The sequence below is a fragment of the Phocoena sinus genome, chromosome 5 (genome assembly GCF_008692025.1).
Source record: "Phocoena sinus isolate mPhoSin1 chromosome 5, mPhoSin1.pri, whole genome shotgun sequence".
In the NCBI taxonomy this organism is placed as follows: Eukaryota; Metazoa; Chordata; class Mammalia; order Artiodactyla; family Phocoenidae; genus Phocoena; species Phocoena sinus.
In genome coordinates, this window is record NC_045767.1 from 74,254,108 (window position 1) to 74,279,167 (window position 25,060).

A 25,060-nucleotide genomic window follows, 5' to 3' on the forward strand; every position below is an offset into this window, starting at 1 on the left:
CAAGACTACTCTACCCAGCAAGGATCTCATTCACATTTGATGGAGAAATTAAAACCTTTACAGACAAGCAAAAGCTGAGAGAGTTCAGCACCACCAAACCAGCTTTACAACAAATGCTAAAGGAACTTCTCTAGACACGAAACACAAGAGAAGGAAATGACCTATAGTAGCGAACCCAAAACAATATATAAAATGGAAATAGGAACATACATATCGATAATTACCTTAAATGTAAATGGACTAAATGCTCCCACCAAAAGACACAGATTGGCTGAATGGATACAAAAACAAGACCCTTATATATGCTGTCTACAAGAGACCCACTTCAGAACTAGAGACACATACAGACTGAAAGTAAGGGGATGGAAAAAGATATTCCATGCAAATGGAAACCAAAAGAAAGCTGGAGTAGCAATTCTCATATCAGACAAAATAGACTTTAAAATAAGGACTATTAAAAGGGACAAAGAAGGACACTACATAATGATCAAGGGATCGATCCAAGAAGAAGATATAACAATTGTAAATATTTATGCACCCAACATAGGAGCACCTCAATACATAAGGCAAATACTAACAACCATAAAAGGGGAGATCAACAGTAACACATTCATAGTAGGGGACTTTAACACCCCACTTTCACCCATGGACAGATCATCCAAAATGAAAATAAATAAGGAAACACAAGCTTTAAATGATACATTAAACAAGATGGACTTAATTGATATTTATAGGACACTCCATCCAAAAACAACAGAATACACATTTTTCTCAAGTGCTCATGGAACATTCTCCAGGATAGATCATATCTTGGGTCACAAATCAAGCCTTGGTAAATTTAAGAAAACTGAAATTGTATCAAGTATCTTTTCCGACCACAACGCCATGAGACTAGATATCAATTACAGGAAAAGATCTTTAAAAAATACAAACACATGGAGGCTAAACAATACACTACTTAATAATGAAGTGATCACTGAAGAAATCAAAGAGGAAATAAAAAAATACCTAGAAACAAATGACAATGGAGACACAACGACCCAAAACCTATGGGATGCAGCAAAAGCAGTTCTAAGGGGGAAGTTTATAGCAATACAAGCCCACCTTAAGAAGCAGGAAACATCTCGAATAAACAACCTAACCTTGCACCTCAAGCAATTAGAGAAAGAAGAACAAAAAACCCCAAAGCTAGCAGAAGGAAAGAAATCATAAAAATCAGATCAGAAATAAATGAAAAAGAAATGAAGGAAACAATAGCAAAGATCAATAAAACTAAAAGCTGGTTCTTTGAGAAGATAAACAAAATAGATAAACCACTAGCCAGACTCATCAAGAAAAAAAGGGAGAAGACTCAAATCAATAGAATTAGAAATGAAAAAGGAGAAGTAACAACTGACACTGCAGAAATAAAAAAAATCATGAGAGATTACTACAAGCAACTCTATGCCAATAAAATGGACAATCTGGAAGAAATGGACAAATTCTTAGAAATGCACAACCTGCCAAGACTGAATCAGGAAGAAATAGAAAATATGAACAGACCAATCACAAACACTGAAATTGAAACTGTGATTAAAAACCTTCCAACAAACAAAAGCCCAGGACCAGATGGCTTCACAGGTGAATTCTATCAAACGTTTAGAGAAGAGCTAACACCTATCCTTCTCAAACTCTTCCAAAATATAGCAGAGGGAGGAACACTCCCAAATTCCTTCTACGAAGCCACCATCACCTTGATACCAAAACCAGACAAGGATGTCACAAAGAAAGAAAACTACAGGCCAATATCACTGATGAACATAGATGCAAAAATCCTCAACAAAATACTAGCAAACAGAATCCAACAGCACATTAAAAGGATCATACACCATGATCAAGTGGGGTTTATTCCAGGAATGCAAGGATTCTTCAATATACGCAAATCTATCAATGTGATAAACCATATTAACAAATTGAAGGAGAAAAACCATATGATCATCTCAATAGATGCAGAGAAAGCTTTCGACAAAATTCAACACCCATTTATGATAAAAACCCTCCAGAAAGTAGGCATAGAGGGAACTTTCCTAAACATAATAAAAGCCATATATGACAAGCCCACAGCAAATATCATCCTCAATGGTGAAAAACTGAAAGCATTTCCACTAAGATCAGGAACAAGACAAGGTTGCCCACTCTCACCACTCTTATTCAACATAGTTTTGGAAGTTTTAGCCACAGCAATCAGAGAAGAAAAGGAAATAAAAGGAATCCAAATCGGAAAAGAAGAAGTAAAGCTGTCACTGTTTGCAGATGACATGATACTATACACAGAGAATCCTAAAGATGCTACCAGAAAACTACTAGAGCTAATCAATGAATTTGGTAAAGTAGCAGGATACAAAATTAATGCACAGAAATCTCTGGCATTCCTATATACTAATGATGAAAAATCTGAAAGTGAAATCAAGAAAACACTCCCATTTACCATTGCAACAAAAAGAATAAAATATCTAGGAATAAACCTACCTAAGGATACGAAAGACCTGTATGCAGAAAATTATAAGACACTGATGAAAGAAATTAAAGATGATACAAATAGATGGAGAGATATACCATGTTCTTGGATGGGAAGAATCAATATTGTGAAAATGACTCTACTACCCAAAGCAATCTACAGATTCAATGCAATCCCTATCAAACTACCACTGGCATTTTTCACAGAACTAGAACAAAAAATTTCGCAATTTGTATGGAAACACAAAAGACCCCGAATAGCCAAAGCAATCTTGAGAACGAATAAAGGAGCTGGAGGAATAAGGCTCCCTGACTTCAGACTATATTACAAAGCAACAGTAATCAAGACAGTATGGTACTGGCACAAAAACAGAAAGATAGATCAGTGGAACAGGATAGAAAGCCCAGAGATAAACCCACGCACATATGGACACCTTATCTTTGATAAAGGAGGCAGGAATGTACAGTGGAGAAAGGACAGCCTCTTCAATAAATGGTGCTGGGAAAACTGGACAGGTACATGTAAAAGTATGAGATTAGATCACTCCCTAACACCATACACAAAAATAAGCTCAAAATGGATTAAAGACCTAAATGTAAGGCCAGAAACTATCAAACTCTTAGAAGAAAACATAGGAAGAACACTCTATGACATAAATCACAGCAAGATCCTTTCTGACCCACCTCCTAGAGTAATGGAAATAAAAACAAAAATAAACAAATGGGACCTAATGAAACTTCAAAGCTTTTGCACAGCAAAGGAAACCATAACCAAGACCAAAAGACAACCCTCAGAATGGGAGAAAACATTTGCAAATGAAGCAACTGACAAAGGATTAATCTCCAAAATTTACAAGCAGCTCATGCAGCTCAATAACAAAAAAACAAACAACCCCATCCAAAAATGGGCAGAAGACCTAAATAGACATTTCTCCAAAGAAGATATACAGAATGCCAACAAACACATGAAAGAATGCTCAACATCATTAATCATTAGAGAAATGCAAATCAAAACTACAATGAGATATCATCTCACACCAGTCAGAATGGCCATCATCAAAAAATCTAGAAACAATAAATGCTGGAGAGGGTGTGGAGAAAAGGGGACACTCTTGCACTGCTGGTGGGAATGTGAATTGGTTCAGCCACTGTGGAGAACAGTATGGAGGTTCCTTAAAAAACTACAAATAGAATTACCATATGACCCAGCAATCCCACTACTTGGCATATACCCTGAGAAAACCAAAATTCAAAAAGAGTCATGTACCAAAATGTTCATTGCAGCTCTATTTACAATAGCCAGGACATGGAAACAACCTAAGCGCCCATCATCGGATGAATGGATAAAGAAGATGTGGCACATATACACAATGCAATATTACTCAGCCTTAAAAAGAAATGAAATCGAGCTATTTGTAACGAGATGGATAGACCTAGAGTCTGTCATACAGAGTGAAGTAAGTCAGAAAGAAAAAGACAAATACCGTATGCTAACACATATATATGGAATTTAAGGGAAAAAAATGTCATGAAGAACCTAGGGGTAAGATAGGAATAAAGACGCAGACCTACTGGAGAACGGACTTGAGGGTATGGGGAGGGGGAGGGGTGAGTTTTGACAGGGCGAGAGAGAGTCATGGACATATACACACTAACAAACGTAGTAAGGTAGATAGCTGGGGGGAAGCAGCCGCAAGGCACAGGGATATTAGCTCGGTGCTTTGTGACAGCCTGGAAGGGTGGGATGGGGAGAGTGGGAGGGAGGGAGACGCAAGAGGGAAGACATATGGGAACATATGTATATGTATAGCTGATTCACTTTGTTATAAAGCAGAAACTAACACACCATTGTAAAGCAATTATACCCCAATAAAGATGTTAAAAAAAATAAATAAATAAAAAAAATAAGGCAGTACTCATATAGGTTTATTCAGTAAGTAGTTTTCACCACACAGTAATTTTAGATAAAAGTCACATAGCATTCATTATACTGTCCCTAACTTAAATCTTCTCCTACACTCCCTCTTTCTGTGAATGGATTCTGAAATTGCCCAGGCTAGAATACTTGGCATGTCTTCAAATTCTTCTTAACCTTCTACCATTATATCAGTCACCACTCTATTAATTCTCTCACTTAAATACTCAACTACTCCTTTCTTCATCCTTCCTATTACTGACTTGGTATAAAGTCACATCATTTCTTACCTAGATATTATAATAGTCTCCTGATCAATAATCTCCTAGCTGCCAGTATTTCTTGCTTTTATCTCAAGGAGCCCACTGCTCCTAGGCTGGGCTCCTCTATGGGTGCATGGGAGGGTTGAATTTTATGAGAAATATTTTAAGTTTATGCTTTTATCTAGATAATCCACAACTTTGACCAGTTGCTCAAAAAAAAGTTGCTTAATTTCAAAACAGTTAAGAATCACTGGAAAAATAAAAAAAATCACTGCACACCACACAGTATAAGTTAGTTGAGCCGACAGCTATCAATGTTATTCCTCTCTACACACTTTAAGGATACAGCCCAACTGATGAACAAATTAACAAACTGTGCTACATCCATACACCTGAATATTACTCATTAATAAAAAGGAGTGAACTACTGATAGAAGCTACAACATGGATGAATCTAAACCGTATTATGCTAAGTGAAAGAGGCCACTCAAAAGGTTATATACTATATGACTGCATTTATATGACATTCTTGAAAAGATAAAACTCTAGGGACAGGAAATGGTTCCATGGTTGCCAGATATGAGAGTAAGAGGACAGACTGCCTACAAGGGGTACAAAGGGAATTTTTTGGAGTGATGGCACTCCTCTTATACCTTGATTGTGGTGGGTGGTTACACGACTATATGTTGTTTGACAGAACTACACACTATATAGGATGAATGTTGCTATATGTAAATTATACTTTAATAAACTTGACTATTAAAAACAGCAAGCAAAACAATAACAAAAAACCTACCCATCCCCCCTCAGTTCCCACTTTGGAATCAATAAATCCATCCATCACATCATCCACCAGAGAACTCATTCAACAGAAAATCTGTACATGCACTTTGCCTGCCTAAAAACTTATTATGGCTCCTCACCAAGCATGAAATTTAAAGCCTTTATCTTTCCTCATCATCTTTATCACCCTTCCCTCCTGATCTCTTACCTCTCCCTCAGTCATTCATCCCAACCTTAAGCTCTACTAAAAAATTACCTAAAAAGAATTCCCAGAACAACCTATGCTCCTTCTTACATGTTTGCACACATAGGGAGCTTCTAAAAGAATACTGGTTCCAGACTCTGCCCAGACCACTTTTAAAAATCAGACTTTCTGGGGTGGTTCGAATGTGAGACCCACTGGTCTAGAAATGGCCACCCCTTAAGAGAATATTTGTACCTAAACCCTACGAAGGCACATATCATTCATACGTGAATTTGCTAAGCTTTGTGCTTCCTCATAGATCATGAGTTCCTCATAGACAAGAGTCTTAACTGTTTGATCTTTATGCCGTGCACTTCTCAAACTTAACGGCACATTCAGATCACCTGAGGATCTCGTTAAAATTGTGATTCTTAAGCCTGGGGTGAAGCCTGGGATTCTGCATTTTTAATTAGCTTCCAGTTGGGCTTGAGGCTGCCAGTCCCCAGGACACACTGAATAGGGAGGCTTTATGTCACTATCACCTAGCACAGAGCCTGCATATAAAAGTTGCTCAATAAACATTTATGAAATGAATTGAAATCATCCATGTCATTCTTTACACTCCCCTAAGTAACCAAAATTGTAGTGATCTTGCAGGATTATACAGAAAGACTCTTTCACTTACTGCACTTCATTTTTTTTTCTCTAGGTATGACAGAATACAGTTCTTGACAAATGGTTAATTCTAACCAACTCTCACTTACTTTAGTGGCAGATAATAGGTCAGGTAGTAAAATTCTTCTGGGTTACATGTATGGCAAATTACTCTTACACTTATGTTCTTAGTCTTATACTTAGGGGGAAAACATACATTTAAAAGAATAAAACATTAAATCATTTTAAAGGCATATCATTTATTAATACACATATTCCCCATTATGTACCAGGCAGTGTTCTAGGAGCTAGACATGTTAACTTATTTTACCCTCTCAGTCTTCTGGTGGGTACTATTATCCTCATTTCACAGATCAGGAAACTGACTTATGACTAGGGAGGGGCAGAGCTAAGGCTACTGTAACTAGCCACTCATGCCTATTATACAACCTAGATAAGTGGTAGCAGTTACCATATATTGAGGATCTACTGCAATCCCCTTACTCCTTACATATATCATCCTGTATAATGTAAATCTGAGCATGTCATATCACAGCTCAAAACCCTCCAACTTTCCCATCATACTTTGGTTTTTACTCTAAGTCTTTACTTTGCCCTACAATGCATTACTTCTGCCTATCTCTCCAACATTATCTCCTATCACCACCCTCCTTGCTTGCAGGGCAAGCTGAAGGAAGCCACACGAGCCTCCTCAAACATGTCAAGCCTATTCCCACCTCAGGTCCTTTGCACTTGCCATTCCCTGGGTCTTATATGTTCAATACCAAGGCTGTCACATGGCCTGCTTCCTCTCTCCTGTCAATCTCTGCTCAAATGTCACATCCTCAGAGAGGTCTTCCCTAGCTATGCTATCTAAAATGGAGATCCAAGCTTCGCTGGTGGCACACTGGTTAAGAATCTGCCTGCCAACGCAGGGGACACAGGTTTGAGCCCTGGTCCAGGAAGATCCCACATGCCGCGGAGCAACTAAGCCTGTGTGCCAAAACTACTGAGCCTGAGCTCTAGAGCCTGCGAGCCACAACTACTGAGGCCTGCATGCCTAGAGCCCGTGCTCTGCACCAAGAGAAGCCACCGCAATGAGAAGCCTGCACACCGCAACAAAGAGTAGCCCCAGCTCAATGCAACTAGAGAAAGCCCGCGCACAGCAACAAAGACCCAATACAGCCAAAAATAAATAATTTTTTTAAAGCTTAAAAAATAATTAAATAAAATAAAATGGAAACCCTATCACTTTTTAATCTCTTATCTACTGTTTTAGTTATATAATGGATGGATGGATGGATGGATGATTTCATATGTTTCCAACAGCATTTCAAGGTCACTCTTTACCCCTGTTTACAAATGAGAAAACCCTAAAAAGGCTCAATGAGAATCAAACAACAAGTAAGTCACTAAGCTAAGACTTGAAGTTATTATACTGGTCTGGATCTAACACCTGCAATCTAGTCAGAGCCTTAAATGGCTTCTCAATTGTTCCTCATACCTATGCTTATTTTAAACAGTATCCTCTGAACCCTAAAATAGAGATATTAATTGGTTATTTTGCATTTTGTGGAAAATCAGATTGGGGGAGATGGGGGAGGAAAGAATAAGTCACTTCTTTGAATACTAAGGCAGCACCAGAGTCCAACAACTGTGTTTAGTCTTGGAAGGTGCTAGCTTCTAGAGGCCACATCAGCATCATCTCTACTAACCAGGACGATGATAGCCTCACATATGAGAGAGATTATGAGCACAGGCTCTAGAGCAAGCTACCAAGGTTCAAACCCTGACTCTGCCATTTACAAGCTGTGTGATCTTGGGTAAGTTAGTTAACTCCTATATGTCTCCGTTTCCTCATCTGTGAAATGGGGATAATTATAAAAGAATTATTATGAATATTAAAGGAGTTTATATATGTAGATTGCTGAGAAAAGTAGTATGCTCTCAAATGTTAGCCACTATTAATAGTCTCAAATTTCAAGACTTTAACAAAATAATATACAATCACACCTTAAAGCAAATATAAATGCACAAGTATACCATAATCCCAGGATTAAGAACCGCCCATTGGATTGGGAGTTAACCTTTAACTGACTAAATTTAATTTAAAAGTTTACATGAAACTAAAATTCAGGAGAATTGAACCAAGAAAGGAAATTTATTTCCCAGAGTTACCGCCACCTCCTATCTTTTGATCTTGAACTTGTAGACTATCAACAAAGCTCTCTAGTCGATCTCAAGAGCCAGAAAGAATGGAAAGAAAACCAGACTCAAACTTTTCGAGATTCATAAATCACATCTACCCTTTTAATTGTCCCTTGAAACAAATTAGAAGCCAGAACAGTCTGTAGAATGCTGTATTTAAATCCCCTATGCAAACATGCCTGAAGCAGTCTGCAGAGACACAAGCTCCTGTGTGGGCTAGACATGGTAGAAGTATGCCAAAATCGTAGCGACAGACACTGGTGGCCATTTACTTCTCAAACAATTGCAACAAACTTTCTCTATTTTTCAGCCCTGAGAGCTTATCAACTGCTTCAAGGGAGCAAGGAACTTGTCTATCTTGTTCACCACTGTTTCCCTAGACCTGGAACAACGCTTGGCACATAGTAGGCACTCAATAAATGTTTACTGAAAAAACAAACCCCAACTATTAGATAAAGCGATATTACTTTCAGCAAAGATGATGACAAAAAGAGAAATTTCTCAAAATTGTAAGCATGATATTAACACTGCCGTATATTTATGAACTATTGGAGGTTATTTTTGGTAGTGTCAGTTTTACATCCAAGAATATATACATAGGCATATAAATCTTCTAATGGTAAATTATCAAAAATGGCATCCAAAATATTTAACAACAAATAACAAATTAATATACTAGGTATATAAATTAACATCTAAATAAAAAACTAAAAATGTATTTCCCTTTGGCCGCTATATTAAAACTGCTGGAGCCCCCCTGGTGGCGCAGTGGTTGAGAGTCCGCCTGCCGATGCAGGGGACACGGGTTCCCACATGCCACGGAGCGGCTGGTCCCGTGAGCCATGGCCGCTGAGCCCGCGCGTCCAGAGCCTGTGCTCCGAAACGGGAGAGGCCACAACAGTGAGAGGTCCGCGTACAGAAAAAACTGCTGTCACCTAATTTAAATTGAAATTCAAACCATTCAAGTCATTCCGATCATTTCCAATTACCTTTTGACTTTTAGAAACTGTTGGTGTAATCATCTATATGCTACAGCTATCCCTGGCTAAACAATGCCCCACATTCTGTCTAAACCACAATATGATGCAAGAAACCACACCGGTATATGTATAGCTGATTCACTTTGCTGTACAGCAGAAACTAGTATAGCATTTTTAATCAACTGTACTCCACTAAAAATTTAAAAAAAGAAAGAAAAGAAACGACGCCAATTTTTTTTTTTTTTTCTTTTCAGAACGCGGACCTCTCACTGCCGCGGCCTCTCCCGTTGCGGGGCACAGGCTCCGGACGCGCAGGCCCAGCGGCCACGGTCCACGGGCCCAGCCGCTCCGCAGCACGTGGGATCCTCCCGGACCGGGGCACGAACCCGCGTCCCCTGCATCGGCAGGCGGACTCTCAACCACCGCGCCACCAGGGAAGCCCCACGCCAAATTCTTGTAACAAGTCATGAGCTCCCCAGCTCCTTATGCTTGTTGCATCCAGGAAAGATCAGTAAAAATATTGAGCATGGTGATCGGGTATGTTCCTGGACGCCAGAGCCTGGATCAAGGTTGGAAAGCACCCGCGCCAAAAATAGTGCCACCAACACCACCTACCCTACCACCCCGTCCAATTTTGGGCCACTCTGGAGCAGAGGAGAAGTGCTGCGTCTCTACAACCATCACTACCAGCATGAGTTCCCTCTGCTGCCTCAACACCCCTGGGGGTCAGCTGCATCCACACCACAATGCTCCTAAGCCCTATCACTCGCCTCCACCAGGCAACAGTAACAGGTAATTCTCAACAAGTAGAGAATTTCCCTTTACTGGCTAGTACAGAAGTACTTTAGTATTTAAAAAACGGGTTTGACAATACAGCTACGCACCAACTGAAAACCAGCCCTGAGGATTACCAATGTGGAATAATAACACTATGTTGAAACATTTTTGAAATAAATGAACCATTAAACTGACCATCTGGAAGATAGTATGGAGGGTTATCCAAAAGGTATCCATTAAAAAAACTTCAATTTATAAGTTATCAGGACATAGTAACAAACTTGCTCCAATTAGTATCTATCCTCCAAAATCTACCCTCCACCAGCCAGATATAATTTAGATCCCTTCTGAAGGAGAGAATGTCATAATTTAAAAATGGGAAGTAGATCATGGACCTTCTCTTGGCTACACCATGCCAAAGCTTACTGGTTTCAGAGGGGACCACAAATCAAACTCTTTCCATGCACCAGTAGAGAGGTAGATAGTTGCGCCCCAGGGACACCCCTTTATGCCACCCACCCTGGCTTCCCTTTATCTCCTATCCCACCAGGCCACTGCTGCTGCCACCCACCACCTCATGCAGGCACCTCTCCCCACTCAGGAGATCTCACCCAACTTGAGCTCCCTCACCCAGGCCTGGTAGTGCTCTCCTCCCTGCATGGACACCTATCTTGCTTAGCCCCACCTAGATGCTTTTCCACTGAATTATTCAGTAAAGTAGGAAGGAAGCAGAGTCCTTATAATTTTAAATGTACTTGGGAAATACCTCAAGGAACTTTTGGGAGGTTCACTCCCATTGCTTTATCATCAGCTTGCATAGTTCTCTTGGCATTCTACTGAAAACAACACTTTCATGGTTCCTCCTAAGCCCTGGACAAAGTAAATGAATTTTTCTTTCTCTTTACCTGTTGCCTTGAATCTACCCAGAGAGACCTCCCATTTGCTCCCTTTGAACAATGCCCCTTTTAACATTAAATATCCTTTTACATGGTCTCATGTACCTAAAATGTCTTCTCCCACACCAGTTTGCTTAATGAGTACCATCACCAATTTAAAGCACACCCTGGAAGCCCACCTACTGGCAGAAGGATCCTAAACAAATACAAAGAAAGTGAGCACTTAACTCTGACAATTCACAAAACAAAAGATGCTGACCTCAGACACTAACAGAAATATTGGAGCAATCCTGTCACATCTGGCCTACTTAATGTTTCTGCTTTTCTTTTTTCCAGTAAAGAAGAACTTCAGAGCCTCAATTTTTTATTCTTGAAATGATAGATAATACTTAATTCACCTAATTTGTTGAGATCAAATAAGGTAATGTGGAAGTGATTTTTATCCATTAAATAATCACATAAATATGATTAGTTAATATTATTATTTCCTTTCTCAAATACTACTGTGGGCCCAAATTGTCAAATTTTAGAATATTCAGAAAATGTGTGCCCCGCTGCATTTGTGAATGACTAGTGATGCAACTCAGGAATCTCAGAAGTATTTTCAATCAGAAAAAATAAGTATACTAACCTCAATGAAAGTCTAGTTGGCAGCAACCTTTAATTCACCTGTTCATTCATCCATTCATTCAATAAATATTTACTGAATACCTACTATTTTCAAGGCACTCTTCTGAGTGCTAGTTAATAAACAGTAAACAAAATAGAGCCCCTCCCTTCACGAGCTTCCGTTCAAACTGACAATCAATTAGCATGTTAGGTAGTGGTAAAGACTATGACAAATAAAGCAGGGTAAGGGGTTAGACAGCGTCTAAAGAGAGTGGTCAGGGAAGGCTTGTCTGAGGAGGAGACATGTGAGTGGAGATTCGAAGGAAGTGAGCGACAAAACCATGTAGACACCTGAAGGAAGAGCATTCCAGGCTGAGCTGCACAAGAACATGAAAGGCCCTGGGGCTGGGACATACTTCGCATGTTGAGAAATGGCAAGGTGGCCAGCATGCCAGGAGAGCAGTGTGTGTGGGGAGATCAATAAGGGATGAGGTGGGATAGGTACACACAGGCAGATGACGTATGGCCTTGGAAACCGTGCTAAGGAACTTAGATTTGATAGTGGGTGTGATGGGAGGGTTGTGAGCAAGCAAATACCATGTCGCCAGTTTTATGTTTTGATGGGATTACACAAGAAACTGCATGATCTGTATGTCTTCTGTACTTCAATATTTGTATTTTTTTTAACTATTTACATCCTCTACTCTGTTGTGACAAATGCTTCTTTCAGACTGAGTAAAATGGATTCTGATAATTGAATATTGGATTTGGTGACATGGAGGCCACCAGTGATCTTGACAAAGGAAGTTTCTGAGGAGTACTGAGAGGCAAACAGCCTAATTGAAATCAAGGGAAAATTGAAGCAGATGATTATAGAGACAGCAAGTACAAATTTCTAAGTTTGCTAAAAATGGAGCAAAAATGATACTGAGCCTGAGAGGTCAAGAAAGGAGATGTTCCATTCTGTGTGTATTTTGATGGGGAAAACCTAGTAGAAAAGACTTTTTAAACAAAAAATGATCATCTAGGAAAGGGGAGGGTATTTGAAAGAAGTAAACCTATGAGAGAAGTGAAAAAGGAAAAGATCTAGTCTGCAAAGGAGGAAAAGTTGGCACTAGATAGTAGCAGGAACAGTACATCTTTTAATATGAAGGAAGGAAAGAAAAATATGTGGGGTACAGAGGTAAAAAGGTTGGTAGACTTAGTGATAAGAAGATACAGTTTTCTGGTGGCTTATATAAAAGCAAGAAAGCTGAGGGGGCGAACATGGGGAGGGAAATCTGGAGGCTTGAAGCGAGACAAAGTATAAAATAATTGTGCTGAATGGCAACTTTGTCTTCCTAGCGCCCTTATTTTCTAAATCATTCTTGACTACTTCGTATAGTAAGCTTTTAGAGGACAAGAAGCTACACTTACCTTGTTTTTTTCTGTATTTAGAAGAGTCATATACAAGGAAGAGATGCATAATATATAAAGGAGTAGTTGCTATGATGCTGGATGGCCAGGACATTAAAGTTTGCCTAACTGGAGTCTTTGGGCGGGGGGGACACAAAAATATGTGACCTTGATTAATTATGAAACAATATGTCACATTTTGGGCAAAAAGAAATAGAAGCATAAGCAGTATGTACCACCCACTCAAAAACTCAACAAGCATATACTCACTCATCAGGTGTTTTTAATCCTCTAAGAGTTCAGGGGTGTTACAATGATTACTTTTATTTAAATCACACTGACAGGCTGAGCACCTGGTTACTTCAGTCACATAATTAAGCTTACATCTCAGTACTACCAGTTAGCTTACTTTCTATTTTATGATCTGAAAATGAATCTTATAAGGTCAAAAATTCAAATGCACCTGTTGTGGTTTTTTTAACTTCATTTGACATTTTTTTTTTAACCTACTGAAGGGAATGCTTGCCAAAGTCAGTTTCCTGATTATTCTCCCTGAACTTGGGTGTGGCCAGCCTACACTACCAGCAGCATTACATCTACCCAATTAGAGAACAATAAAGTTGACCTTTGAAAATAAATGCACATGTCAAATATCAGAAAATGTTTTTTCTTCACCTATTTTTAAGAGTAACATTTGTTACTTATGTGTATAAATATTATTAAAATTTGGGATTACCCAATCTTCAATAGAATGAGAGCTAAGAATAAATGAACGTTTGAAAATATTTTCACCAGAAAATGAGACTAAATACAATTGTACATATTTTCTACAATTCTGTTTAGCCTCATTTTCTGGTGAAATTTAAGTTCAGCCTCATTTATTAACACTCATGTAAAGAAACTTGAAAGTCAACTAAGTGTAATATTTTCGTGTTTTGTGGTACAGGTTACCTCCACTTGTTCATCTGTTAATACTTCTCCAACAACTTAAAGCTTTCTTATGAAGGATTGTTGTGAATACTGATATCTGCACATGTCTAAAAGGTTCCCAGGTGGACAGTTCTCCTCCATGTCAGCATAAGGCTGGTTTTCCAATCTCTGGGCTAGATGCAGTTCTTGTTTTAAAAGGCAGTGCACGCTGAGGATGTATTTACCCAAGATAGCATTTAACAAATTTGCTGATTTGCTTGTCTGTATCCCCCCTCTAGACGATAAACTGTGGGATCAGGGACTGTGTCCATCTAGCTCTTCTTTGACTTCTCAACCTGACACATAGTTAGAGGTCAATAAAATATATGTTGAATCAATGAAAGTCCCAGCACTTTGGAAAGCGGTTATGAAGCCTTCCACAGCAAACGCCACTTACCTGTGAGATCCAGAGTTCTATCCACAAAGACCACTGATGCCCTGCCTGTGGCGGTCTTCCTCCTGTTCTTGGCGGGAGCAAAATTGGCCAGATCTGCAGCGATGATCCGACTGAGGGAACCTACAGCAAAACACTCCTCCCGTACCCCTAAATGCTCACACAGGGAACTGAGGCCGGACACCAGGCACCTAATCGTCAGCAGCAGCTCAGGGGTTAGGGTAGTGGCATCCACCTCAGCCAGGTTTCCCAGCCTCCTCTTGTCCGATCGGGCACGGTTGAGGATATGCACATCCTGGGGTAATAGTGGGAAAAGGGAAGCAAAAGCGGGAGTCAAGGCAAGGTGGGGAGCAGCACATGCGAGTAACAACGGGACGTGCAGCACCTCAGCCGTGTAGTTCATGTTGCCCATCCACTCACACAGCTTCTCCTCCAGTTGCTCGAACACTGGCTGCTGCCCTTCCAGCTCAGCCGCCGCCGCCGGCGGCACGTGATTAGCCGTGAGGTGGACTGCGTGATTCACAGCCGTGACCACCACACAATACTGGAAGTGACTGCGGCAGATGATGTCCCGTAGGGTCTCCACGGTCCGGCCTTTCAGCAGGCAACTCAACACAAACACCGCTTTGGGCTGCTCGGCTCCGCCAGCAACTGCGGCGGGCTCGAACTCCCTCAGGTAACACGCAGAGTTCCCCACCGCCTCCAGCAGCCGTGAGGACCCGCAGCCCCAGTGCAGGCTCTCGGCGCAGGCGGCGTCCAGGTAGACCACGGCCCGTTTCACTTTGGCCAGGACCTGCTCCCAGGCTTGCTGGGTGAAGGTCAGCACGCCTGGGGTGCTCATGGTGGGGATTCGCAGACTCAGGGCACCGAGCGCAGGAACTTCTCTCAGAACTCACAGCTTCCGGGAATTGGGCTGCCGGAGACATTGACAGTCAACACAGTACACGTGGGACGGCCTCCGACTCATCCAGTGTGGGCGCATAGTAATGACGTTACGGAGCGTGATTGGCTAGCGGGGAGACGTCGCGGAAGAATAGTGAGGGCTGGGAATAAACGGGCGGGGCTCCGAGGCTCCCGGGTGCCTCGAAAGTTCGGGGAAGTGGAAAGGAGCTGCCCAAGAAGGAGCTGAGGGATTTTCTTTTCGTCTCCCTCTCTGCTCGGATTATCTTCGCTGCTCCTTGAGAAATCTCAGGAATGATAAATCCTAATTCTAAATATGATATTTTCCTTGGATCTGAACGCATTTCTTTAAAAGTGATGTGTTGCCCAGCAAAACTAAGAGCAGCCAGAGAAGATAAAAACAACCAACTGCTGTGTGATGTTTCTTAGTTTATACATTACTATCACATACATTATTGGACACAAACCTCTAACAGACATAACGGTTTCTCTTTCACTTTCTCCATCTTCCTTCCCTCATCTCATTGGCACTAAATCTTGATCCACTTCAAAAATCTAGAATCCAGCCCTTTCTCCTCATCTATCCTTCCTCTCACTGCCTTAATCCACCGTCTTCGGTCAACTGAACAATAGCAGTGACCCTCCCCCCGCCATCATTTCCCAGTTTTCCATCTCTTCTCCCTTCCATTCAGTTTGCTTCCTAGTACACTAAGCTTGTTCAACTATTTTTCTGCTTAAAATCCTCTCCTGGCCCAGTTGCCTACAGAATACAGCCAGATGCGTCATAATGGCACCAAAAGCCTTCATGATTTCTCTATTTCTCTCCAGCTATCCCAGCTTAGAACATTAAACAGCTGCACAATGAAGTCAACAGATTGATCCCAGAATGTTTTACAGGTTCAGTTCATTCAATCACTATTTATAAAGCACTTATTAAGTGTAATCACTGAGTTAGGCTCCAAAATACAGTGGTTAATAAGATATATTACCTGATCCATGAAAAATTTACACCTCTGCTAAGTACTTGCCATATCTGGCGTAAGTTTTAACATACCTGTTTTCCTTAACATATCTGTTCTGCTAGATGGTGCGCTAGAAGCTTGGTATCCCCAACACTAGAAAATAACAGGTATTCAATAAATGTTTGTTGAATAAATGCTCTGTTCATATCAGTAAAATAAATAATATATTCAACCAACTTTTAATGGACATGTACAATATTCCAGACACCGTGTTGGACACTGAGGATATAAATAGAAGTAAGCCACAGTCTTGCCTTCAGAAGAATCTGAAATAAAAGAACCCACACATGTAAAGCAAGCAAATGCAATAAAACATTACAGAAGCAATGTTTTTAATTTTTTGTTTGTTTGTTTGTTTTGCTGCACCATGCAGCATGCAGGATCTTAGTTCCCCAACCAGGGGTCGAACCCCTGGACCAGAGCCCCCTACATTGGGAGCACAGAGTCTTAACCCCTGGACCTCCAGTGAAGTCCCAGAGCAACGTTTTTTTAAAAAAAAATGTTCAAGAGTTACAAAGTGGGAAAAATAAACTCTGACTAAGTGAAGCAAAAAGGGAAGCGGTCAGAAGAAGTTTCATATAGGACATAAGTTTTGAGTTGCCTTCAAAGAAAACCAGGTGTTCACCAGGTGTACAGGATGGGGAGGAGCATTCCTGGCAGCAGAGCAAAGAGTGCAGCATGGGGCTTCCCTGGTGGCGCAGTGGTTGAAAGTCTGCCTGCCGATGCAGGGGACACAGGTTCGTGCCCCGGTCCGGGAGGATCTCACATGCCGCGGAGCAGCTGGGCCCGTGAGCCATGGCCGCTGAGCCTGCACGTCCGGAGCCTGTGCTCCACAACGGCAGAGGCCACAACAGTGAGAGGCCTGCGTACCGCAAAAAAGAAAAAAAAAAAAAAGAGTGCAGCATGAACAAAGGTATAGAAGTATAAAACCTTACAGCATGTTCTCTGGAGCTGCAAATGGTTTAGTATAACTTGAATGTACTGTTTGAAGAGAGGCCCATGAAGAAATAGGAGCTAGGAACTAGAAAAGCAAGGGGCAAGTTTCAAAAAGAATAGAGTGGTCAACAGTAGTGAGTGACAGAAAAGGGAAAAGTGAGATGGAATCTGAAAAAAAAAAAGTTGGCAGAATATGAAATTAGGTTCAAAGAAAGTAACTTGGCCCCTAAAATTCAAGGAGGGAACAGTTCTAGGATATAATGAGATCCATAATGTGGCCCTAAATGCAGACTGCTGATGTGGATGAATGAAGATTGTTGAATAGTTAGATTCTAGGAGATCAAAAAACAGATGAGCAGAATGTGCAAGTTACTTGTTATGATGCCAAGTGGTAAAGGAACGGAAGACTCTGTACCAGGCCCCAACATCATCTGTGAATAAGGGGAAATGAAGAGAGAGAGGCAGAGGTGGTTAATAAGGAGGTATGCACTGGCAAGGAGGAGGATTTTCAAAAGAAAGTGGCACCATAACAGTCTGGTAGTGGCCCACCAGAGCAAAGGAAATGGCAATACTTCCTCCAGGCTCCATAGTGCAACTGGGTGAAGAAAAATGGTGGGTCTACAGTAGAGAAGGATGAGGATGATGTGCTGTCCCTGGAGGGAAGTTAGATTTCAGTTTCAGTGAATGAGTAGAGACATCTCTGCTAAAATACTGAGAATGTGGGACATGTATATATAATGGAACAAAGTTAGGGACTGAGAGTTAGATACAGAGTTGGAATTCAGGCCTGAAGAAACTGGGAGGGGATAAGCATAGAGTATGTAAGGGAATGACACTTAAAGAGTTGACAAAAAGTGACTCAGAATGAGGAAATGTGGGGGACTGCATAAAGTTTGGCAATACACAACCTGTACAGCTACATACCACCCAAAGGGCTGCCAGATCATGAAGGGGCTTACAGGTCACGTGGTAGGAAGTTTGGATTTTATTTTATGTGTAACAGGAAACTATTGAAGGGCTTGTGTTACTTGAATTGCAGTGGAGATGGAGAGAAGTAGACAGTGGAGATGGAGAGAAGTAGACAGATTTGGGATATATTTTGTAGGAAGAAGTAACAGGTCTTGCTAATGGATTTTTATAGGCGTGAGAGGGACTCAAGAGGGAAAGAGGGGAATCAAGGATGATTCCTTAGGTTTTGGCTGAACAACTGGTTGGATGGTGGTTATTCATAATATGACGGAGAAGCTTGGGAGAGAATGGAAGTGGGATAGGACAGGTTTGGAAAGGGAATTCACAAGTTCTGTTTTGGGCATAAGTTTGAGATGCCTATTAAATACCCAAGAGAGGCATCAGGTGAAGCATCTGAGTGAGCAGCTTGTCCTGAGCTTAATGATAAATTAAGAATGCAGACAGAAAATTGAGAGTCATGGATATATATCACATAGACAGTATTAAAAGTCATGGGGTTGGATGAAATAACCTTGGGGGACAGGGTAGACAGAAAAGAGAAGAAAACCCAGGAAAAATTTGATTTCTTCATCTCAGACATCATGGCAGAGTTAGATGAATTCTTGCTAAAATTGCATGCTTAAGACCATCAGATGTACCTTATTTAAATGTGATTTGTACTTTTCTGCTCAAAATAGCTAGCAATTATTTTCTATTCTCATAAAATCAAGCCTATCTCCATCTCATTTCTAAGTCCTCTCTGTTCATGATCAACACTTAAGGATTTACTAAGCACTTCCCATTTGCTTGATATTGTAAGAGAGAATCTGGTGAACAAAAAAATTTTGTTTTCACCCTTAAAGAATGTGAAGTTTACATAGCAGTGTAGATGTGAATAGATGATACAATTGCCAGAAACAACTAGCAACATAGAATTTAGTGTTAACATATATCAGAATGCAGAGGAAGATGGATAATTGAGGCTTAATTCCTTGTTGTGGTACCTAGAGACAAAGGAAAACTCTACACATGTGCAGTTTCTCAGGATGTTCAAAGGACAAAAGGCCTAAACCATAACATATGTTGAAGAAAATAATCAATAAACAATTTATAATAGCATAGAAAAGAGTTTTATTTGCCAGACGGAGGACTATAGACTGGAAGACAGCCTCTCAGATAATTCTGAGGAACTGCTCCGGAGAAGCATACTCTTCAGCACAGTTTTATGTCTTATCAGAAGAAAGAACATCAAACAAGTCAGGGATACATTCTTACGTGGTTTCAAAAAAGAGAAAAAAGATAGCAGGTACACAGCGAATAGTATGGCCTTGGCACCTGGAAAGTTAGTCTTATCATTGAAGGAGTACCAGCTCTGGTGTCCCAGGAAAGGAGGCATTTAATATTATTTATTTACTTACTTATTTACTTATTACTTTTTGGCTGCATGGCATGAGGGATCTTAGTTCACGGGTCATCAAACCCACGCCCCTGGCAGTGGAAGCGCAAAGTCTTAACCCCTGGACCACCAGGGAAGTCCCTAATCTTTATTTTTAACATGGACATTCTTTACTTCTGGTCAACGTGCCCTTTTCTTTCATAATTAAAGAAGAGGTACAAAGTATGTTTCATTGGCCACAAACAGGCTAGTTAGCATAAAATTCAAGTTAACTCACAGATAAGCCAGAATGACTTCCCCCTACCTCAATATATGAAAACTCCTTTTACCAGTCACCTCTAATTTGTCAAATGCTTTCACGTTTGAAACTTCATTTTACCTTTGTTATCCTTCAAAGAAGTGGGTATAAAATGCTATTTTAATATATCAATTTACTGATAAGGAAAGTGAGGAACATTGAAATGACATAACTAAAGCTGGCAGTGAATAGTATAGTCGAGCCTAAATGCCATATCTATTCAAAACACATCTATGTGTACTTACTATCTACTAAATACTGAGCAAGGCACCTTTATTTGATCTTTACCTCCTCTCATCATTTTAATCATCATCTACCGAGCATTCCCTTTCAGTACTTCTCAGAGATAGATACATTAAAACTGTTGCTTTGTTGTTTTCGGCTTTTTTTTTTTTTTTTTTTTTTTGCCAAGAACCAGCAGATCTCTCTCACACACACACCAACACAGACACACACACACAGACACACACACACACACAATGGAAAACAAATATCAGAATATATGGAGTATCGTAGTTTGATAAGGTCATAATTTTATATAATATCTTCAAGCTACCTGTCTTTGAAGTCTCCCCTGGTGGGAGATAAAGATACCTTTAACTAAGGAAGTCTATCCAGGCAAAGAACTCAGTTTGGAAGCAAGTAAGGAAGAGGTTTTTTAAGAGTGGTTATTAGTGATTTATGGGCTTCTCTGATTGTGAAAATCTTCATTTTCAAAGCTTAGCTCAAGTGCTACCTCCACCATGAAGGCAATTCTGATGTATCAATTATTATTCATCAGTTCTTCAGTTTAAGTAATGCCTTGAAAGACAAGCTCATTTCAGGCAGCTGAAAGAAGAGGCTCTTCAGCAAAAGGCAGTTGGTTCTCCCATGAAACCATCATTACAGACTCATAGAATGATAAATAGAAACATAAACAGACAGGACTGTGAGTGAGTGCCTTATGACACTCTCGAGCAGAATGTAAAATTTTCACTTTGTTACTGTCAGCAGAGGCCAAGAAGATCTCCTAAGTGCTAGGCAACACACCAGGAATTAGAACGACACATAAGAAGATGCCCTGTTTGAGGGAGGATTTGGTGACGTCTTAGGGAAACAGATATGTAGTCAAATAATTACTATATGATGTGATAGACACATGCCACGGAATCAGCATACTGTTCAGAAAGGAATGATTAGCTCTGCACTACCCACTCCAGAATAACTCTAATCTCATCTACATATCCTCTCTCCCTCACTCCACTCCAGCTACATTTGGGGTTCTTTGAATGCTCCAAGTACGCTTCTGCCTCAGGGTTTTTGCACTTCCTATTCTCTCCACCTGATAGGGCTTCTCCCAGAAATCCACAACGGTTTACTTCTCTCCATTCAGGTCTCTACTTTTGAACCACCTCATTAGAGTGGCTTTCCCCGACCACTTGATACAGAATTGCATCCTATCCCTCTTCATCACTTTGCTCGGGGTCCCCCTTTCCTGCTTACCCTACTTTATAACCCTTATGACTATCTGACATACTGTACATTTATATGTTTATTGTCTGTCTCCCTTTCATTAGAATGAAAACTTCACAGGAGGAAGGACTTTGTTTTACTCATTGCTGAATCTACATAGTTTAGAAGAGTCCTTGGCACTTGGTAGGCCCTGCGTAAGTATTTATAGAATAAATAAAGAAATGGGGTTCAGGAAAGATTTCAAAAGTTGACTATATCTCAACAGACTTTAGAAATACACAAGGGATTATCTATCCCCTTCAGATAAGGGAGGCTGAGAATAGCAATACAGGAATGTTCAAAGGTTAGGGAGATTAAAACCACATGATTTGTTTAAATAGCATGAGATGGTGTGGCATTGGTGGTTTAAAAACACTTTGTGCTTCTATTAGGACCCACCTTTCCCTTGTAGGTGAGTTAATTGTTTACCACCCTTCTGCCTTTCTCAATAAATTGAGAGCTCTCAAGGGCAGGGGCTGTGCTTTACTCATACTTTTATTTCTTAAGTTCTTAAACAGCAGATATTCAATAATTGTTAAATAAATAAATGAAAAAATATGATGAAGCACTTAAAAAATGAACATAGTTTGACATACACAAATATGGAAAGGACCTCCAAGACAGTGCTGAGAAAAAAAAGAAACAACCAAACCAACCAATCAAATAAACAAATCTACACAATTATACATACAATATTGTACCCCTTAAGACTCATTAATTTCAGGTCCTTTCACGAAAACAATACACGTGTAGCAAATATGTATAAAATTTCATAATGCTGCACATGAAACAGAAAAACAAGGGCTACTTCTGGAAAGGAGGGTAGTGGATGAGAAGGTCTTTGACTTTTTGACAAAGAGAATGCATTATTCATTTTTTAGTTTGGCTTTTGTTTACTGTTAAAATTAATTTTTCAGGAAAGTGGGCATGAATTATGATTTCTTCTTTAATGAGAAACAGGGACTGATAAGGCGATTATGGATCAAGCCTGATACAAGTAAAGAATGAAACAAGGCCTTCCGGAAGATTTTAAAAAAACAAAACGAGAAAGAAAGCATCACACGCAGTAAATAACGACGGTGCACTCTCCAACAAAAGCAATACAGGTTATCAGAAAGAACGTTGGGGGAGGGGAATCGTAGCCTACGTAAAACGTCACGGGAGAAAGCCACGCTAAAAGGCAAGCGAGATCCCGTGGAGGCGGGGTCAACTACGGTGCGCAGGCGCAACCAGGCTCAGGTGGCCGCCGCCGCGGAAGCGAAGCCACCTAGAGACTCCGCGCTGCTTGGGTGCTGCTGCGCGTGCGCGGGCGCGGGCGGAGCGGCGCCGGAGTCGTGTTCTTTGCCGCCTCCGCCGCCGGGGCCACCTACCCCGGATTTGAGTCTCGCGCCTTCTTCGTTCGCTCGCCGGCGGGTTCGCGCCCCTGTCGAGACCCCGGGCAGCGAGGCTGGGGAAGGGTTGGAGGGGGCTGTTGATCGCCGCCTTTAAGTTGTGCTCGGGGCGGCCATGTCGGCCGGCGAGGTCGAGCGCCTAGTGTCGGAGCTGAGCGGCGGGACCGGAGGGGATGAGGAGGAAGAGTGGCTCTATGGCGGTACGGAACTTCCTGTCCCTTTTTTCTCTCCCGGGTTCTCTCAGGCCTCCCTTTCCGGCCCGCAAAAGGCCGGCGTCCTGGGGCCCTCTCACCGCCGCCTGGGGCCTCTTGCATGGAGCCTCATGCGGCCTGACTTAGGCCGAGCTCGGCGTGCGCGTCCCCCGCCCCCCTTGCCTCCTCCCGCCCAGCCCACGCCCCCAACACGCACCCACCAGGTGGCGGCTGGGACCCCGCTGGGCAGGGGGCTAGGGGCCGGGCCCCCAGCCTCGCCGTCCACTCCGCCCGGGCTTCTCGGCCGCCTCGCCTCTGTGCTCTTTTCCTCTTGTTTTCTTATATCGATTCTAAGCTGTGTTGGTGTGTCTCTTCTTGCCCCTTGACTGTGGGATGCCCTTCCTGTGCCAGGAACAGTCATTCTGTAATAATAGCTAAATAAAGTTGATGCTGTAAAACTAACGTCTTGTTTCTTGATGGTCAGTTTGTATGGACTGCACCTGCAAGGGTACCTCCTTGTGTGAAAGTCGTGCTTTAAAAATAATTAATTAAAAGAGAGAGAGAGAAAGAAAGAGATGGAATACATTATGGCCCATAAAGAAAACCCCGAATGTCTCCTGTATTAAGGTGAAGTTTTTCTTTTTTAAGAGACTGCGTTTTAACCCACATAGAAGTACCTCATGTCCCTTAGGCTTATGGTTTTCAGTATCACCTCGTGTATAGCTTTTTCATAAAATAAGTTTACTGCATCTTTTACTTCCCCCTTGAAAGGGACATCTGGCTTTTAACTTCCATGAAGTCACAGTCCCTTCTTGTCTGTTGCCGGTACCAGATTTGAAAGTTAATGTTTGTTCCTTGCCTAAAATGCGTATTCTTGATTGTCTTTAGGATAGTTTAGTAAAAGTGCACGTTTGGGCACCACGCAGCTCCTTGATAATGTGACTTCGACAAACTTTGATTTTGATAAACTTGTAAAATACTTTGGTGGCAAGATTTAGCATTCGTAGTACTGTTTGAAATGTAAATGTATAGGGTTTCTTTTACAAAGGTCTAGAAATCTGTAATACTTCTTAAGTTTATTTTTATAGAAGTAAAGTCTGACTTTTTTTATTTATTTTTCATAAAAGACATATCTTGTTAAGTCATTATAAGGTGATCTAACTTTGGATGTGCTTATAGGCCCATGGGACGTGCATGTGCACAGTGATTTGGCAAAGGACCTAGGTTAGTGCTTGTGATGATCACTTCAGATTTTCATAATACTGGTTTCTTTAAGAGTGGTTTGTTTGTTAATTTTATTTATTTATTTATGTATTTTTTTTGGTAGATGAAAATGAAGTTGAAAGGCCAGAAGAAGAAAATGCCAGGTTAGTGAAATTTCTTGTTGATGCTTTTGCAGATTGCGAGGTACGGTGCTTCTGTCGGCAGATTGTCAGAATTATTTTGTTATAATCATTGGTTTGATTACATTTTGACAAAGATAGCAAGACACTGAGTCCTTTATAGTTTATTACTATTTCAGGACGTAGTCTTATACCAATTCTGTTTATTTGCTAGTAGCCCAGGGGACAAAATGTTTTTGAAGTAAGGGTTTGGATATTTTTCACTATTGAGTAACTTTGTACTCTTAAATGAGCTCAATAGTGGAGTATACAGTATAACCATCAGACTACTAAGAAAAAAAGTTTTAACTTAAAAATTTTTTTTAAATAAAGAATTCCTTGAGTAACTACTTTTACAACTTAATATTTTTGATGGTGTAATGCATTGTGGTTATAATTTCAATGTTTCATATTTATTTAAAATTCGAAGTGGAATTAATGAATTTGTTATAAGATTGATTGCCTTTGTTAGATTACTAGAAAGGTCTGAGTATCATTTACAGAACATATCAGGGAGCCAGAAACTTATTCTAAATTTCAGAATCGCTCATGGGTACAAGTACATGGATATGCTGACATCAC

At 40.7% G+C, this 25,060-nt stretch overlaps 2 protein-coding genes across 34 annotated transcripts in view; one reads left to right on the forward strand and one right to left on the reverse strand.

Moving 5' to 3' along the window:
* SCFD2 (sec1 family domain containing 2) overlaps positions 1-15,480 on the reverse strand; it is a 405,336-nt gene extending 389,856 nt beyond the window's left edge. Inside the window, exon 1 of one of the 2 annotated variants that reach the window (XM_032633104.1) lies at positions 14,527-15,469. In XM_032633104.1, coding sequence (XP_032488995.1) covers positions 14,527-15,364 — 838 coding nt within the window. In that variant the 5' untranslated portion in view covers positions 15,365-15,469. Of the gene's footprint in view, positions 1-14,526 lie in introns of both variants that reach the window. The other variant, XM_032633105.1, reaches the window with a different exon arrangement.
* Positions 15,481-22,705: 7,225 nt separating this feature from the next.
* Positions 22,706-25,060, forward strand: part of FIP1L1 (factor interacting with PAPOLA and CPSF1) — a 68,419-nt gene continuing 66,064 nt past the window's right edge. For 14 of the 32 annotated variants that reach the window (XM_032632089.1, XM_032632097.1, XM_032632101.1 and 11 more), the window contains exons 1-3: positions 22,760-23,105; positions 24,276-24,320; positions 24,424-24,463. In XM_032632089.1, coding sequence (XP_032487980.1) covers positions 23,021-23,105; positions 24,276-24,320; positions 24,424-24,463 — 170 coding nt within the window. In that variant the 5' untranslated portion in view covers positions 22,760-23,020. Of the gene's footprint in view, positions 23,106-24,275; positions 24,321-24,423; positions 24,464-25,060 lie in introns of all 32 variants that reach the window. The other 18 variants (XM_032632091.1, XM_032632092.1, XM_032632095.1 and 15 more) reach the window with 10 other exon arrangements.